The sequence below is a fragment of the Taeniopygia guttata genome, chromosome 27, assembly GCF_048771995.1.
Source record: "Taeniopygia guttata chromosome 27, bTaeGut7.mat, whole genome shotgun sequence".
Taxonomy (NCBI): Eukaryota; Metazoa; Chordata; class Aves; order Passeriformes; family Estrildidae; genus Taeniopygia; species Taeniopygia guttata.
This window is the reverse complement of record NC_133052.1, coordinates 5,345,840-5,362,961: the sequence shown is the minus strand read 5'-3', so window position 1 is coordinate 5,362,961 and position 17,122 is coordinate 5,345,840. Positions and strand designations below refer to the sequence as shown.

Genomic DNA, 17,122 nt, shown 5'->3' with positions numbered 1-17,122 from the left:
TAAAGACCATTGAATTCTCATCCCTGTGCCATGGCAGGGACACCTCCCACTGTCCCAGGCTGCTCCCAGCCCTGTCCAGCCTTGGGCACTGCCAGGGCTCCAGGGGCACCACAGCTGCTCTGGGCACCCTGTGCCAGGGCCTGCCCACCCTCACAGGGAACAATTCCCAATTCCCCATATCCCATCCATCCCTGCCCCCTGGCAGTGGGAGCCATTCCCTGGGTCCTGTCCCTCCATCCCTTGTCCATGTTTTTTCCAGGCTCCCTTCAGGCACCGAAGGCCTCAATGAGGTCACCCCAAAGCTTCTCCTCTCCAGGCTGAACAATCCCAAAACGTCATGGAGAGGTTTCCAACACCTCTGTCAGCAAAGAGATTCCACAACATCCCAGAGATCCCAGCACATCCTGGTGATCCCCATCCCAGGGAAGGCAGGGATGCAGCTGAGCACGGCCATGGCACCACTCCCACCCATCCGGAGCTGTGTGAGGATGTGGTGGGGGAGGAAAAGGAGGGATAAGGGATCAGGGATGAGGGATAAGGGATAAGGGATGAGGAAGAGCCCTGGGAAGGCTTTTCCTGGGATCTGCTGGGAATGAGGGCAAGGCAGGAATGACACAGCCTGGCCATTTCCACAAGACCAGCTTTAATATCAGTCAGGAGAACGAGGAGAAAGCACAGAATCCATGAATGGGAGAAGAAGGAAATTGCAAAAATTCCCCCCAAAAATTAAAGAAATGATTGAAGCCAACCCCACCTGCTGCTCCCGGACTCTGCAGGCACTGCAGGAGGAGGAGCAGGGCTGGGATGATCCATAGGGATCCCTGTGGCTCCTCTCCAGGGATGCTCACCTTGGGCTGAGCTTGGGATTCAGCCCAACCTCACCCAGAGGACACGACCGGGAGAAGAATCCGAGAGCGCCGACTTTGGGATCTCTTTTATTCTAAAACTCTCAGCCTACGGCGCTGGGAATGGAGAATTCTGGGATGCTCCTTCTGGCACTGAAACCCAGGGACTGCAAAGAGGAACAGAGCTGAGAGAGGCAGCTGAGGAATCCTGGGGCCAGGCAAAGCCCTGGCGTGCAGTGCTTGGGATATTTGGGATGCTTCCTTTGGGATTTGCTGCTGCTGCTGCTGCTGCTCAGGCCTGGACAATCCCAAAAAGTGTCCTGTCCCTCCATCCCGTGTGCCAAGTGCCTCTCCAGCTCTCCTGGAGCCCCTTTAGGCATTGGAAGGGGCTCTGAGGTTTCTCTTCTCTGAGCTTCCCTTTTCCAGGTGAACATTCCCAGCTCTCCCAGCCTGGCAGCTGCTTCCCAGGTTGGAGCCAAACCCCCAGGAGGAAAGGACAACAGGAGTCAGGTCCAAGGCGCCTCTCACTTTGGGCAGAGTATATTTAGAATTTATATTTTTATATTATTTTTATATTCTTTTAATGCATAGCGAGTTTTTCTTCTTCTTTTTTTTTTTTTTTTTAATTTTTTAATAGATTTTTAAAATAATGTTTTTCAGTATTTTTTCCCGGTATTTTTTTTTCCATCTTTTTTTATTTCCCCCCAGTGCAAACCTGAGCTGGGTCCCTGTTTTTCCCTGTGCAGTTTTCCTTCCTCGGGATGGGCACTGTGGTGGGGAGGGGTCAGCAGGCGATTTCCTCCAGCGTCCCCAGCGGGGCCTGCAGGGGCACGGTCACAGTGTGGCTCAGGCTCTCCGAGTGGTTTGGCACTGGATCACAGGTGCTCTGCCATGGAAAACCAGGGACAGCGTTACCCACAGCTGCTGCCTGCTCCCAGTGTGCAGGGACACAGCCTCAAACACAGCTCTGCTCCTTGTAACAGGACCTGAGAAAGGAGCTGAGGAAAAGGAGGTTCACTTTTTTGGTTGTCCTGGCTTGTAAGATAGGCATGTGTTCTATTTGCCATCTGTTGGAGGTTGGGCAGTTTTCTTATCTCTTCCAAGAACAATGTCTCCCTCCAGGGAGATATCTTCTGTTAATGGGCCATTAATGACTCACTGCATGACTGGGAAAGTTCCATCAGCCCACCGTGAGATGCTCCGCCCAGAGGGAGGAGCCAAGCAGCCCTACCTGCATAAAATCAGCATTTTTTGGGACACTGAGCAGCCCCTTTGCTGGATTCCCAGAGGAGCAGCTCCTTCTCTGCTGGATTCCCAGAGGAGCAGCTTCTTCCCCGCTGGATCCCCAGAGGAAGACCAGGCCAAACTACTCTATTACCAGACCATCAGAGGAAATGACACCCTTCTACAGATCACCGCTCCAGCAGCATTTATTCTGCCACTCCAGGAGGAACAGCCACCATTTAACTGGACTATTACCAACACCCTGACTCCTCAGGGTGTCAGGTTTCTGACTCTTCTATCAGTAGTTTTGTTTGTACTAATTACATTTTTTAATTGTTATTTTTATTTAGTTTTTTTCCTAGTAAAGAACTGTTATTCCCATTCCCATATCTTTGCCTGAGACCCTTTTAATTTTGAAATTGTGGTAATTTGGAGGGAGGGGGTTTATCTTTTCCATTTCACAGGAGGCTCTTGCCTTCCTTCACAGACTCATGTCTTTTCAAACCAAGACATCGGTAAAATTTAATATGAAAAGTTTAATAAAAAGATAGTAGAAGATAGAAATAAAGGGTTAAAAACGGTTGGGTATTTGGCATTAACCTAAGAGCACACTTATCTTCGGAGATACTTAAATATTTTTTCTATTATATCATCGTTGCTGTATATTCATAGATTTATGCATATTTATATTGTTCTATAAACTAGTTTACATTTTCTTGGAACTATTTTGTATGGTTCTTCTTTGGGTCTATTTTTTTAGAGTATGTGTGGTTTTTGGTTGTGGTTTTGGTTTATTCTCTTTATTACTTCTAGTTTGGGCTTTGGTTTTTATTTTCTGTAGACAGTAGATGCTGATGGTTGGTGTATCCATTGCAGGGTCTTCACTACATGTTCACTGGATGTTATCTTATCTAAACAGACAACTGTGTTAGCTACTATTATTATATCTAAGTTTTGTTAAGAGTAGAAATAAAAGTAAAGTTATTTTAACACTATAGATATAATATTTGCGAAAACCAACAATATAAAATGCATTTCTAACAGGAGCCACAAGCACAGAAAGCTCCTTGGAGAGCTTTGGGCTGGAAGTCCAAGTGCTGGGATTGGCCAAAGGGAAACGAACCATCCTTCAATGCCCTCAAACAGCCAAGGCTGAGGGGAGCAGTGCATGCACCAGAACGCAGCAGAGACTCCCCTGGCTGGGCTCGGGGCTGCAGAGACTGAAATGGTTCATGCCTCACACACTGACAGAGTCCTGCTCGCTGTAACACAGCTGGATAAAGAAGGTACAGCCAAAGGAGCCTCCCTGAAGATGCCTGGCTGGGACTTTGGATTGTAAATGAAACCTAATTTAGATAAAGGGAAACCCATTCCTTAATCATCTCAGGCCCAGGCTAAACCAAACAAGGCTGAGGGAGAGGAATGCATCCAGCAGAAAGCCAGAGACAGCAGAGACCCTTCCCTGGCTGCGTTTGGGGAGACCAGAGCTCACAGGAGCCAGGCTGAGACCCCCAGTGAGGGGGAGGAGGTTTTGGGTGCACCCCCCTCACACAAACCAGCCCGATCCTGGAAGGCACATCCAGGGGACACCCACGTGAGGAGCAGCCCAGGGGGTGTCCCAGCCCTCAGAGACCCCTGGGTGCTCCCCAGAGTGGTTCCCGAGGCCTCGCACCGCCCGTGGTGCAGCAGACCTGGAGGCTGCGGAGGAGCCAGGGGCAAGTTCCAGCCCTGCCTGGGCTTCCCAGGCCGGAGCTGTACCAGCCCAGCAGATTCTGTGCTCCTGGGGGACTTCTGCCACCCAGGCCAGCTGGGCAGGATCAGTGGGATCAATCACAGATGGTGATATTTTCCTTATTCTGTCTCTGTCCCTCTCTTTCTGCTCCCCCCACTTATTTTCCATTTCTTTCCCTTGCTTTTTCTCTCTTTTCTCCCTCCCCCTCATATTTGCTATCCAATAAACCCCAGACTGTTGTCACTGGCATCTGGTCCCATTAACTGGGGCAGAGGCATCTCTAATTATAATTTTAATTTAACCTGACACACGTGGGAAGAGCTCCAGCGTGCCCAGGGCACCTCCCCTCCTCTCCTTACCACGTTCTCGTCATGGCTCCCGTCCTCTTCTTCTTTTCCAAGAAGGTCCAACAACTTCTCCTTGATCAGCTGCAAGAAGAGGGAGCCAGATTAGGGTGGGAAGAGGCTGCAGGGGGATGGGGAGCAATGGGGTGTGCAGGGTTTGGGGCTGCATTCCGAAGGTTGGGAGGAGGAGGATGCTCCAAGGGCTGTGCCATGGAGCCAGGCTGGGAGCTGGGGGTGTCACCTGGAGAGGAGAAGCTCCAGGGAGAGCTCAGAGCTCTGCCAGGCCCAAAGGGGCTCCAGGAGAGCTGGAGAGGGACTGGGGACAAGGGATGGAGGGACAGGACACAGGGAATGGCTCCCACTGCCAGAGAGCAGGGATGGATGGGAGATTGGGAATTGCAAATTGCTCCCTGGCAGGGTGGGCAGACCCTGGCACAGGGTGCCCAGAGCAGCTGTGGTGCCCCTGGAGCCCTGGCAGTGCCCAAGGCCAGGTTGGAGCAGCCTGGGCCAGTGGGAGGTGTCCCTGCCATGGCAGGGGTGGGAATTCAATGATCCTTAAGGTCCCTTCCATCCAAACCATTTCAGCATTCTCTTACAAGGAATAAAACCCACAAAAAAATCCATTTTTGGGACACTTTTGGGGTTCAGAGAAACTCCCAGCTCTGTGAGCTCCTTCCCAGCCCCCTCATTTTCCTGCTGCTGCAGGATTTGGCTTCCAGGGAAATCCCATAAAAATTGAGAAGTGTTTTACTGCAAAGCTCCTACTGGGAGAAAATACAAATAAAACCAACAAGAATAAAGCTGAAATCCCCAAAAACTGGGTCAGTTCCTAAGGAATGTGGATCCTGGCTGGTGCAGGGAAGTGTGGTGGGAATTTGGGACCAGGAGGACAGAGCTCAGCAGAAGATCACAAAAAGGCTTCTTTATGGTCAATATTTCCCCCAAATTTGGCCAACCCATGAAAAAAAAAAGTATCTTGTTGCTGTCATTGCCAGAATGTGTATAAATATTTTGGCCGAAGACTCAAATTTTTGAGCTGCTGACTCCCCCTTTGTGAAACTCTGAGCAGAGTGGAACACTGTGTAGATCTTTTTGAAATTTAAGGTATTTTATTACTTTTTTCCCGTGGCTGGTGGGGGTTAAATATCTGGGATTGTGAAGATTCCCCTGCTGGGCATCCCCAGGGAGCTTCTCGGAGGGGACAAAATGAATTTTAAGCCCAAATAAGAAGAAAAAAATAAAAACAGCAGCAAAACACCCACATTTGACAAATTTTATCAGCAGATGTCAAAGAAAGGAGGAAAACAGAAATGAAAAACCCCAAATTTGTGAGGTTTCTTATGGCCGACTTAGGAAGAACCCCCAAGAAATTCAGGAAAAGGCAAATTTAATTAAATATTTAGGTATCCAGGCCAAGCACTAAATTCAGGCTCGGCTTTTGTTGAGCTCTGAGCTTTAGGCCTGAATTTTTCCATATTTTTCCATTTTTCCATTCCTGGTTAATGGCACCAATACTGGAGCTGCCCAGGAGGGATTGGGATAGGGGCAATTGTCTGAAAATATAAAATATAAAGTCAGCATCCCAAAAGAAAAAAAAAAAACAAATTAGAGGATTTGAAGAAATCCTCTAATTCCCTTCCCTGGAATGGGACATGTCCCCAGTGTGGATTGGGACACATTAAATCAAATGGACAAATATAAATAAAATGGACAATTCTCACATCCCATGACAATAAAACAATAAAACTGCCTGAGCTGGGGCTGTGGGGGAGCTGGATGAGGCAGGTTGGAAATACAGGATTTTGGGGGGTGCTCTGGGACACCCAGGGAACAGAAAATCCAGGGATGAGGGGCTCCAGGAGGAGTAAATGCAGGGATGAGGGGCACCAGGAGGAGTAAATCCAGGGATGAGGGGCACCAGGAATGGCAAATCCAGGGATGAACAGCACCAGAAGGGGCAAATCCAGGGATGAGGGGCACCAGAAGGGGCAAATCCAGGGATGAGGGGCTCCAGGGTGGGAAATCCAGGGATGAGGGGCACCAGGAGGAGTAAATCCAGGGATGAGGGGCTCCAGGGTGGGAAATCCAGGGGTGAGGGGCACCAGAAGGGGCAAATCCAGGGATGAGGGGCACCAGGGTGGAAAATCCAGGGATGAGGGGCACCAGAAGGGGCAAATCCAGGGATGAGGGGCTCCAGGGTGGGAAATCCAGGGATGAGGGGCACCAGGAGGAGTAAATCCAGGGATGAGGGGCACCAGAAATGGCAAATCCAGGGATGATGGGCACCAGGAGGAGTAAATCCAGGGATGAGGGGCACCAGGAATGGCAAATCCAGGGATGAGGGGCTCCAGGAGGGGCAAATCCAGGGATGATGGGCACCAGGAGGAGTAAATCCAGGGATGAGGGGCACCAGGAATGGCAAATCCAGGGATGAGGGGCCCCAGGGTGGGAAATCCAGGGATGAGGGGCACCAGGAATGGCAAATCCAGGGCTGAGGCGCTCCAGGGTGGGAAATCCAGGGATGAGGAGCATCAGGAATGGCAAATCCAGGGCTGAGGGCCCCGGGGTGGGGAGTCCCGGCCGGGGCTGGGCAGGCCTTACCTCGTACAGGTAATCGAAGAGCTCGAGGATGGTGAGGATGCTGGCCCCGATGAACAGCCCCATCTGGCCACCAATGTCACCTGCAGGGACAGCACCGTGAGAGCTCCCAGGCACTGCTGGGCCCTGCCATCCTCAAAAACTGGGAACAATTCCCCGGGAGCAGCAGGGGCTGCCCGGCATCGGCAGCAGCCCCAAGGTTTTCCTGCCAATGGAGCCCAGAGCCCTCCAGGCTGCATCCCAGGAATCCCAATTCCTGCTCCAGGGAAGGTGCTGGGAACCATGAGTGTCCCTGGAGCCAAGGAAAATCCCCAACCTGGCAAAAAGTGGGAAGGGATTCCCTTCCCTGGAGTGGGAGCTGTGCCCAGCCTGGGCTGGGGCACGTGAAATCAGCAGCCATGGACAATAAAACTCCCTGTTCCCTCCTGGCTGCCCGAGGCTTTTTGGGAAGCATCTCCTGCCTTCTGCTTGAGTGTCCCGGGCTGGAGGAGGAACCTGAGGAGAGGAGATTCCCAGGAATCTGCTGGGAAGGTGACTGGGATGTGGTGCTCAGGGAAGGCGAATCCCATGAATTTTGCTGGAAAACAACCCTGGATTGACCCCCAGAGCAAAGGCACCCATGGGTGGGGAGGGAGGGGCCTTTTCCAGGGGTGTCCATGAGACACGGAGAGAGGAAAGAGGGGAGAAGTTTGGGATCAAGGTGAGCGCCCTGAATGATCCCAGCAGGTGTTCTGGGTTTACACCAGGGGGAATCACCTGGAGGCTTTGAGCCTGGGAAAAGGATTCTGGGCTGAGGCTCTTCCTGAAGCTCCAGAGCCTTGGGAATGAGTGTCCTATGAGGTACAAATGAGGTTTGGGTCAGAGAGGCTCCAGCAGCCTCCTCTTCCTGCCTGGAATTCCTGGAAAAGCCCAGGAGGTGCAGAAGGGCTCCTGAGGGGGCACTTGGCAGGGGACATGGGGACACCTCCGTGCCCAGGGGTGACCCAGCTCCAACTTCCCAAGGTTTGAGCACTCCCAGCGTTCCAGAGGGATCAGGGATTTGGTTCCAGAGGGATCAGGGATTTGGGGTGGCTCAGCAGGCTGCAGGGCTGGGGGAGGGCTCACCCCCACCCCAAACCCAACAAGGCAAACCCCAAATCCGCAGCTGGGACCCCAAAGGTGGAGCTGATTTGGGGCTGAGCAGCACAGGATCCCCTGCAGCTCTTCCATGGCATCCAAAGGCCAAGGGCCCAGGCCTGGCTGGAAAAGGTGGATTTGGAGCAGGAAAGAGGTGACGGGGAGATGGTTTTGGGATGTCCCCCACACCCTGCACCCCAGAGAGCACCAGCACCCACCCAACCCCAAATCTCCAAACACGGGGAGCTGGAAGCAAGCAGGGATGGAGCAGCTCCAGAACCTTCCATGGGTCTCCTCCACCTCCTGCTGGAAAGGATGGATTTGGAGCAGGGAGGAGGTGAGGGAGAGGTGATTTTGGGATGTCCTCCACACACTGCCCAGGAGGCAACACAGAGAGCACCCAGCCCCAAAATCTCCAAAAATGGGAGCAGACAGTGACGGAGCAGAACCTGCTGTGGGTCTCTTTCAGCTCCTTCCTGAGCCATCCAAAGGCCAGGATCTCAGGCCCAGCTGGAAAGGATGGATTTGGAGCAGGGAAGAGGTGCTGTGAGATGGTTTTGGGATGTTCTCCCCCACACAATGCCCAGGGGAGCAGAATCTCCAAAAACTGTGGTGCTGGGAGCAGGCAGGGATGGAGCAGAACCTTCTGTGGGTCTCCCCCTCCTCCTCCTCCTCCTCCATGAAGCAGCTGGAGGCCAAGAGCTCAAGCCTAGCTCGAAAACTTGGATTTGGAACAGGGAAGAGGTGATGGGGAGATGGTTTTGGGATGCCCTCCACACCCTGCACCACGGAGGGCACCCAGTGCCCACCCAGCCCCAGAATCGCCAAGAAAAGGGCTCAGCAGGGATGGAGCAGCTCCAGAACCGTCCATGAACACACAGAGTATCCATGGGGACATCCCTGGGGTGCCGTGGTGGGGTGAGGAGAGCAGACATGGGGCCTTGCTGGGGGTTTCAGGGCTGTGGACCCCTCCCAGCCTCTCTCCGTCCCTCCCAGACCAGCAGAGACCCCAGACTGGTTCCAGTCCCCCCTTACCAAGTAAGGCTGCCACTTCATAGGCTTTCTTCTGCTCAATGGTCTCATAGTTGAGTGCTTCAAAAAAAATGTCCAGCACGAGAATATTCTCTCTGTGGGAACAGGAAAAACATCAGCCCAGGAGTCACTGGTGGACCAATGCTTTGGGATAAGGGGAAAACGGGGCTCTGGGGCTTTATTCCCCCTTGTATGGATTGTTCCTCTCTCTGGGGCCCTCAGATCCCACAGAACTTGGAGCTGATGCAGACCAGGAGCTCAGGGCACCCTGAGGGCTCTGGGAGCCTTTGGAGCAGCTGGGAAAGGTTTCCCTGTGGGTCTCAGATTCAGTCAAAGAGAGAAATGGAGAGTTTCTAGCCAGGCAGAAGCCTGGGAAAGAGCTGGAGAAGAATGTAAATAATTCTTTATCTCTCTTGTTGTTCACATTGTTTATAGTTAACTTCTATCACTGTGCATCAAGCACTCTGAACCAATGGTGTGGGCTGTTTTCACTTCAGGAGCAATGGAATTGATCCTCATGAAGCTCTGTATAAAACAGCAGTGTATTTTGAATAAATCTGAGTTTTACTCTCAGCAGCTTCTGATCAGAGTCTTCTCATTCCCGTCCTGCCTGGACAGCGACATTTCCCCAGAACTCCTCAGGATCCCGGATCTCACTGTGCTGGGAACGCTGTTCCTGGTTGTGAGGGCAGGGAGTCCCTGGCACAGGTGCCCAGAGCAGCTGTGGTGCCCCTGGAGCCCTGGAAGTGCCCAAGGCCAGGCTGGACAGGGCTTGGAGCAGCCTGGGACAGCGGGAGGTGTCCCTGCCATGGCAGGGGTGGCACTGGGTGGGTTTAAGGACCCTTCCCACCCAGACCATTCCATGATTCTGTGATTCTGTGATGAGAATCCGAAGGATCTGGAAGAACTCTCACTTCCCACACTCAGCAATCACATGCCCAGGGCTGGGAGAGCTCCACGGCCTGAGGAGCTCAGCCCAGAGATACAAACCTCCAACAGGACCAGCAAAGTGGGAAATCTTGCACTGGTTTTTGGTGGGAGTGGAGGATTCCCATGAGGATAATCCTTGGGAAGGAACTCAGAGAAGAAATCTACTGAGAAGAAACAACCTCATCTCTCCCAGGTTTTCACTCTGCTCTTCCCTGGAGGACATCCCTGTGCTGGGCATGGACTGGCCAGGACTGGGCCCTTTCCAGACATTTCCCTCCCAAAAACTAAAGGAATTCAGGTCCTCCCCCACTCACGAGATGTATTTTTCCGACTTGTTGAACTTCTTCTCCAGGTACTTGGCCGAGGTCTTGCTGGGGATCTTGACCATGGAGAGCTCCTTGTTGTACCTGGTGAGGTTACAGGGGGTCCTGCAGATGCAGTAATTGCTGTCCTTCTCTGCCAGGAGACCTGCAGGGGGGCAGGCATGGAGCACACGGGAGCCCACGGAGCAGGGACACGGAGCAGGGCAGGAACAGAGATTCTCCCTCCCAGAAAGGGGCCCAGGGGCCACTCTGGACATTTCTCTCCCAGTTCATCCCAGTTCTCACCACCTTGGAGGGGCCTCTTGCTGGAGGCAACGCTGTCATCAACAACAGCTTGGAGAACTCGTGGCTGAGTCTCCTGAATACAGACGTGGAATGGGTCCCTCCATCCCAACCCCAACCCCAGGGGGGTGCCTGGGGCTCCCCTGATCCCGAGGGTTTCTGTGCCCATGGAGAACCAGGAGAAACTTCATCCCAGTATGCATCCAGCACTTCCCAGCAAGCTGGGGCTAATCCCACCCCCCTCCAGGCTGCAGATCCCCTGCTCCTGCCAGCCAGGAGCATCCAGGCCGCTGGAATTCCATGAACCTCCCATGAACCGTCCATTCCCCGGGTCAGGGATCCCCGGTACTCACTGAGCGCGGGCTCTGCGCACTCCTTGTACTGCTCCGGGGTGCAGAAGGGAGCATCCCCTGCAGGGACAGGACAAAGCCATCACAGGGGACACCAGGCTCTCACTGGGGACACCCTGCAGCCCCCAGCTGTCCCCAGCTCTGCCTGCCACAGGGGCCTTCTCCTGCAGGAGCTGCTGGAGCAGCACCCAGGGAGGCCCTGGAGCTAAGGAAGGTGGGACTGGATGGTCCCAGAAATCTTTTCCAACCTTAATCAGACCCAGGTCTCTCTTCCATGGCTTGCCCCTATTTCACAGGGAATCCTGGAATATCCTGGGCTGGAAAGACCCCCCCAGGACCACCCAGTCCTACCCCTGGCACTGCCCAGACAGCCCAAAATCCCACCCTGGGCATCCCTGGCAGTGCTGTCCAAACCCTCCTGGAGCTCTGGCAGCCTCGGGGCTGTGCCCATTCCCTGGGGAGCCTGGGCAGTGCCAGCACCTCTGGGGGAAGAACCTTTCCCTGAGCTCCATCCCAAACGCCCTGTGACACAAGCTCAGGCCATTCCCTGGCTCCTGTCCCTGTCACAGGGAGCAGAGATGGGAGCTGCCCCTTCTGTGCCCCTCCTGAGGACACTGAGCTCACTGAGCTCTGCCCTCAGCCCCCTCTGCTCCAGCTGAACATTGCAAATGCCCTCAGCTGCTCCTCCAGACCCTTCCCCATCCTCATGCCCCTCCTTTGGACCCTCTTGAGTCCTCTGATGTATTTTTTATTTTGTGGTGCCCAAAACTGCCCCAGAACTCTCGGTGAGGCCGCCCCAACCCAGAGCAGGGCTGGACAATCCCCCCTGTCCCTCTGCTGTCCCTGCTCCCCCAGGACAGGTATGGCCCTGCTGCCTCAGACCCAGCCTTTCCCAAAGGCCACAGGCACCTTCTTCCCTCAGGTACCCCCAGTCCCTCCAGCCCAGCCCCAGGTGTCCCCTGGTGTCCCTGTCCCTGACCTGGCACATGGACTGTCCCTCCAGTCTATCCCCCAGGTGTCCCATGGGGTCCCCTGTCCCTGACTTGTCATGTGGACCATCCCTCCATCCCACGCCCAGGCATCCCTGCTGTCCCCAGGTGTCCCTGTCCCTGACCTGACATCTCCCTCCAGCCCATGGCCAGGTGTCCCTGCTGTCCCCCTGTCCTCCAGTGCCTGACCTGGCACGTGAATTGTCCCTCCAGCCCATGGCCAGGTGTCCCTGTCCCTGTCTGTCCCCCCAGGCCGTACCCAGCTGTCCCTGTCCCTGCTGCCCCCCAGCCCGTGCCCAGGTGTCCCTCCAGGCCATGCCCAGCTGTCCCTGTCCCTGTCCCTGGCTGTCCCTGTCCCTGTCCCTGCTGTCCCCCAGCCCGTGCCCACTGTCCCTGTCCCTGCTGCCCCCCAGCCTGTGCCCAGCTGTCCCTGTCCCTGTCTGTCCCTGTCCCTGTCCCTGCTGCCCCCCAGCCCGTGCTGTGTCCCTGTCCCTGTCCCTGCTGTCCCCCAGGCCATGCCCAGCTGTCCCTGTCCCTGCTGCCCCCCAGCCCATGCCCAGCTGTCCCTGTCCCTGTCCCTGCTGCCCCCCAGCCCGTGCCCAGTGTCCCTGTCCCTGCTGTCCCCCAGCCCGTGCCGTGTCCCTGTCCCTGTCTGTCCCTGTCCCTGTCCCTGCTGCCCCCCAGCCCGTGCCCAGTGTCCCTGTCCCTGTCCCTGTCCCTGCTGTCCCCCAGCCCATGCCCAGTGTCCCTGTCCCTGTCCCTGCTGTCCCCCAGGCCGTGCCGTGTCCCTGTCCCTGACCTGGCATGTGCACCATCCTGCAGTTGCAGTTCTCCACGATGTAGCGGGTCTCGCAGTCGATCCTGCAGGCCGTGACGCTGTACACCGGGAAAAACGCCAGCCCCAGCTCCGGGGAGCGGCACTCGCCCCACGGCGGGGGCAGGTACGTCAGCTGGGGACAGGGACGGGACAGGGTCAGCTGGGGACAGGGACAGGGTCAGCTGGGGACAGGGACGGGACAGGGTCAGCTGGGGACAGGGACAGGGTCAGCTGGGGACAGGGACAGCACAGGGCCAGCTGGGGACAGGGACAGGGTCAGCTGGGGACAGGGACAGCAAGGGTCAGCTGGGGACAGGGACGGGACAGGGACATCAGCTGGGGACAGGGACAGGGACAGTTGGGGACAGGGACGGGACAGGGTCAGCTGGGGACAGGGATGGGACAGGGACATCAGTGGGGGACAGGGACAGCACAGGGGCAGCTGGGGACGGGGACAGGGACAGGGACGGGACAGGGACAGGGACAGGGACGGGACAGGGTCAGCTGGGGACAGGGACAGGGTCAGCTGGGGACAGGGACAGGGACAGGGTCAGCTGGGGACAGCGATGGGGGCAGGGATGGGGACAGGGACATCAGCTGGGGACAGGGACAGCACAGAGACATCAGCTGGGGACAGGGACAGCAAGGGTCAGCTGGGGACAGGGACAGGACAGGGTCAGCTGGGGACAGGGATGGGGACAGGAACATGAACTGGGGACAGGAATGTCAGCTGGGGACAGGGACAGGACAGGGTCAGCTGGGGACAGGGATGGGACAGGGTCAGGACAGGGTCGGCTGGGGACAGGGATGGGGACAGGAACATGAACTGGGGACAGGAATGTCAGCTGGGGACAGGGACAGGGACATGAACTAGGTACAGGGCTGTCAACTGGGAACTGGGACAGGGACATCAGCTAGGGGACAGGGACGGGACAGGACATCAGCTGGGGACAGGGAGACACAGCACAGGGTCAGCTGGGGACAGGAACAGGGACATTCTCTGAGGACAGGGACAGGGACAGGGGCAGGTACATCACAGGGATGGGGACAGGGACATGAGGTGCAGGACAGGGCCAGGGCAGGACATGTCCCCTGCCACAAGGCAGCCCCTGCAGTCCCTCAGGGCATCCCCCCTCCAGGAGCTCCCCGATTCCTGGGATAACTCACTGGGACAAGCTGTCCCAGTGCTCCCAGGTGACAATGAACGTCCTGGAGGTGACACTACCAGGTGACAATGACCATCTCGGGAGTGGGAGCACCGGTGGAGGGATCAGCTGGAATTTCTGCCTGGCAGACTCCACTTCACAAACTGCAAAAGCTCCACCAAACTCTCCCCAGGCAGGAAGATGGATGGATGGATGGATGGATGATGGATGGATGATGGATGGATGGATGATGGATGGATGATGGATGGATGGATGGATGGATGGATGGATGGATGGATGGATGGATGGATGATGGATGGATGATGGATGGATGGATGGATGGATGATGGATGGATGGATGGATGATGGATGGATGGATGGATGGATGGATGGATGGATGGATGGATGGATGATGGATGGATGATGATGGATGGATGGATGGATGGATGGATGGATGGATGGATGGATGGATGGATGGATGATGGATGGATGGATGATGGATGATGGATGGATGGATGGATGATGGATGGATGGATGGATGGATGGATGGATGGATGGATGGATGGATGATGGATGGATGGATGATGGATGGATGGATGAGGCATGGATGGATGATGGATGGATGGATGGATGGATGATGGATGATGGATGGATGGATGGATGGATGATGGATGGATGGATGGATGATGGATGGATGGATGGATAATGGATGGATGGATGGATGGATGATGGATGATGGATGGATGGATGGATGATGGATGGATGGATGATGGATGGATGGATGGATGGATGGATGATGGATGATGGATGGATGATGGATGGAGGGATGGATGGATGGATGATGGATGGATGGATGGATGGATGATGGATGGATGGATGGATGGATGGATGATGGATGGATGGATGGATGGATGGATGGATGGATGGATGATGGATGGATGGATGATGGATGGATGGATGGATGGATGGATGGATGGATGATGGATGGATGGATGGATGGATGATGGATGGATGATGGATGGAGGGATGGATGGATGGATGATGGATGGATGGATGGATGGATGATGGATGGATGGATGGATGGATGGATGGATGGATGGATGGATGGATGATGGATGGATGGATGATGGATGGATGGATGGATGGATGATGGATGGATGGATGGATGGATGGATGGATGATGGATGATGGATGGATGGATGGATGATGGATGGATGATGGATGGATGGATGATGGATGGATGGATGATGGATGATGGATGGATGGATGGATGGATGGATGGATGGATGGATGATGGATGGATGGATGGATGATGGATGGATGGATGGATGGATGGATGGATGGATGGATGGATGGATGATGGATGGATGGATGGATGGATGGATGGATGGATGGATGGATGATGGATGGATGGATGGATGATGGATGGATGGATGATGGATGGATGGATGGATGATGGATGGATGATGGATGGATGGATGGATGGATGGATGGATGGATGGATGGATGATGGATGGATGGATGGATGGATGGATGGATGGATGGATGGATGATGGATGATGGATGGATGGATGATGGATGGATGGATGGATGATGGATGGATGGATGGATGGATGGATGGATGATGGATGGATGGATGATGGATGGATGATGGATGGATGATGGATGGATGGATGGATGATGGATGATGGATGGATGGATGGATCGATGGATGATGGATGGATGGATGGATGGATGGATGGATGGATGGATGATGGATGGATGGATGGATGGATGGATGGATGGATGGATGGATGGATGATGGATGGATGATGGATGGATGGATGGATGGATGATGGATGGATGATGGATGGATGGATGGATGATGGATGATGGATGGATGGATGGATCGATGGATGATGGATGATGGATGGATGGATGGATGGATGGATGGATGATGGATGGATGGATGGATGGATGGATGGATGATGGATGGATGGATGATGGATGGATGATGGATGGATGATGGATGGATGATGGATGGATGATGGATGGATGGATGGATGATGGATGATGGATGGATGGATGGATCGATGGATGATGGATGATGGATGGATGGATGGATGGATGGATGGATGATGGATGGATGGATGGATGGATGGATGGATGATGGATGGATGGATGATGGATGGATGATGGATGGATGATGGATGGATGGATGGATGATGGATGATGGATGGATCGATGGATCGATGGATGATGGATGATGGATGGATGGATGATGGATGGATGGATGATGGATGGATGGATGGATGGATGGATGGATGGATGGATGGATGGATGGATGGATGATGGATGGATGATGGATGGATGGATGGATGGATGATGGATGGATGGATGGATGATGGATGATGGATGGATGGATGGAATAATGGATGATGGATGGATGAAGGATGGATGGACGGATGGATGGATGATGGATGGATGGATGGATGGATGGATGGATGGATGGATGGATGGATGGATGATGGACGGATGGATGGAGGGAGCACTACCAGCCCTCAGCCTCGGGGAGTATTAACGGGAGAGACTTCACTGGGTCTGATCCTGCTCCTGCAGCCCCTCCAGATCCTCCTCCTCCTCCTGAGGTGGTCCTGAGGGAATCCCTTTCCTTTCTTCCAGATTATCCCAGTATGGGGTTTGTGGGAGGGATCTGGGCTGGATCAGCCCCAGGATGTGGAGCTGCTCCCTCACCCTCCCCTGCTGCCCCAAAGTGGGAACAAACCACGGCACAGCTCCGGGAAAAGCAGGGGAAAGGCAGCAGGAGCATCCCTGCCCTCGGATCCTGCAGGATTTGTGCTCCCTGGCAGCTTCCCGAGGGCTCCTCCTCCTGCTCCTGCGTGGAGAAATCCATCTCCAGCCTCTAATTGAGGGTGACAAACTCCCAGCCTGGCCCTTTCGCAGTAATTAATAATTAATTTATGAATTAACTGCTTTTCCAGCCCTCCTGATCCCGGCTTTCTCCAGGATTACCAGGATCAGTTCCCAGCTGGCAGGTGCTAACAGGGGAAGAAAAAAATTGATTTGACTCCTTCGAAGCTGGATGGATTCTGCTTGTTCTAAATGCCAGTTAAAGGGGGGATGAGCTTGGGAAACCTGGAGGGACGTGATCCCCGGGGCAGGGGGGGAGCAGCTCCTGCCAAAGCCTTTCCCTGGCCACATTCCTGCCTTTCCACACTGCTCCTGGCACGGAGCCTCCCAGGAGCTGCAGCATCTGCCCGCAGCCACAGAGGTCACTCCTTCAGTTAATTGGAAGTGCTATCCGTGTTTTTCCTGCCTGTTTCATTTTCTCAAACAGGGAAATGTGGTGGAGATTATCCCAGCAGAGGTCGGAGCAGTTTAATGAAATCCTGGAT

At 54.4% G+C, this 17,122-nt stretch overlaps 1 protein-coding gene across 4 annotated transcripts in view; it reads right to left on the bottom strand.

Moving 5' to 3' along the window:
- Positions 1 to 622: 622 nt before the first annotated feature.
- The window catches only part of ASIC2 (acid sensing ion channel subunit 2), a 417,185-nt gene continuing 400,685 nt past the window's right edge, over positions 623 to 17,122 (bottom strand). For 2 of the 4 annotated variants that reach the window (XM_072919147.1, XM_072919150.1), the window contains exons 4-11: positions 12,565 to 12,715; positions 10,780 to 10,836; positions 10,136 to 10,289; positions 8,895 to 8,986; positions 6,747 to 6,826; positions 4,161 to 4,229; positions 1,561 to 1,731; positions 623 to 1,012 (exon numbers count right to left, since the gene is read on the bottom strand). In XM_072919147.1, coding sequence (XP_072775248.1) covers positions 1,630 to 1,731; positions 4,161 to 4,229; positions 6,747 to 6,826; positions 8,895 to 8,986; positions 10,136 to 10,289; positions 10,780 to 10,836; positions 12,565 to 12,715 — 705 coding nt within the window. In that variant the 3' untranslated portion in view covers positions 623 to 1,012; positions 1,561 to 1,629. Of the gene's footprint in view, positions 1,303 to 1,356; positions 1,732 to 4,160; positions 4,230 to 6,746; positions 6,827 to 8,894; positions 8,987 to 10,135; positions 10,290 to 10,779; positions 10,837 to 12,564; positions 12,716 to 17,122 lie in introns of those variants that run through there. The other 2 variants (XM_072919149.1, XM_072919148.1) reach the window with 2 other exon arrangements.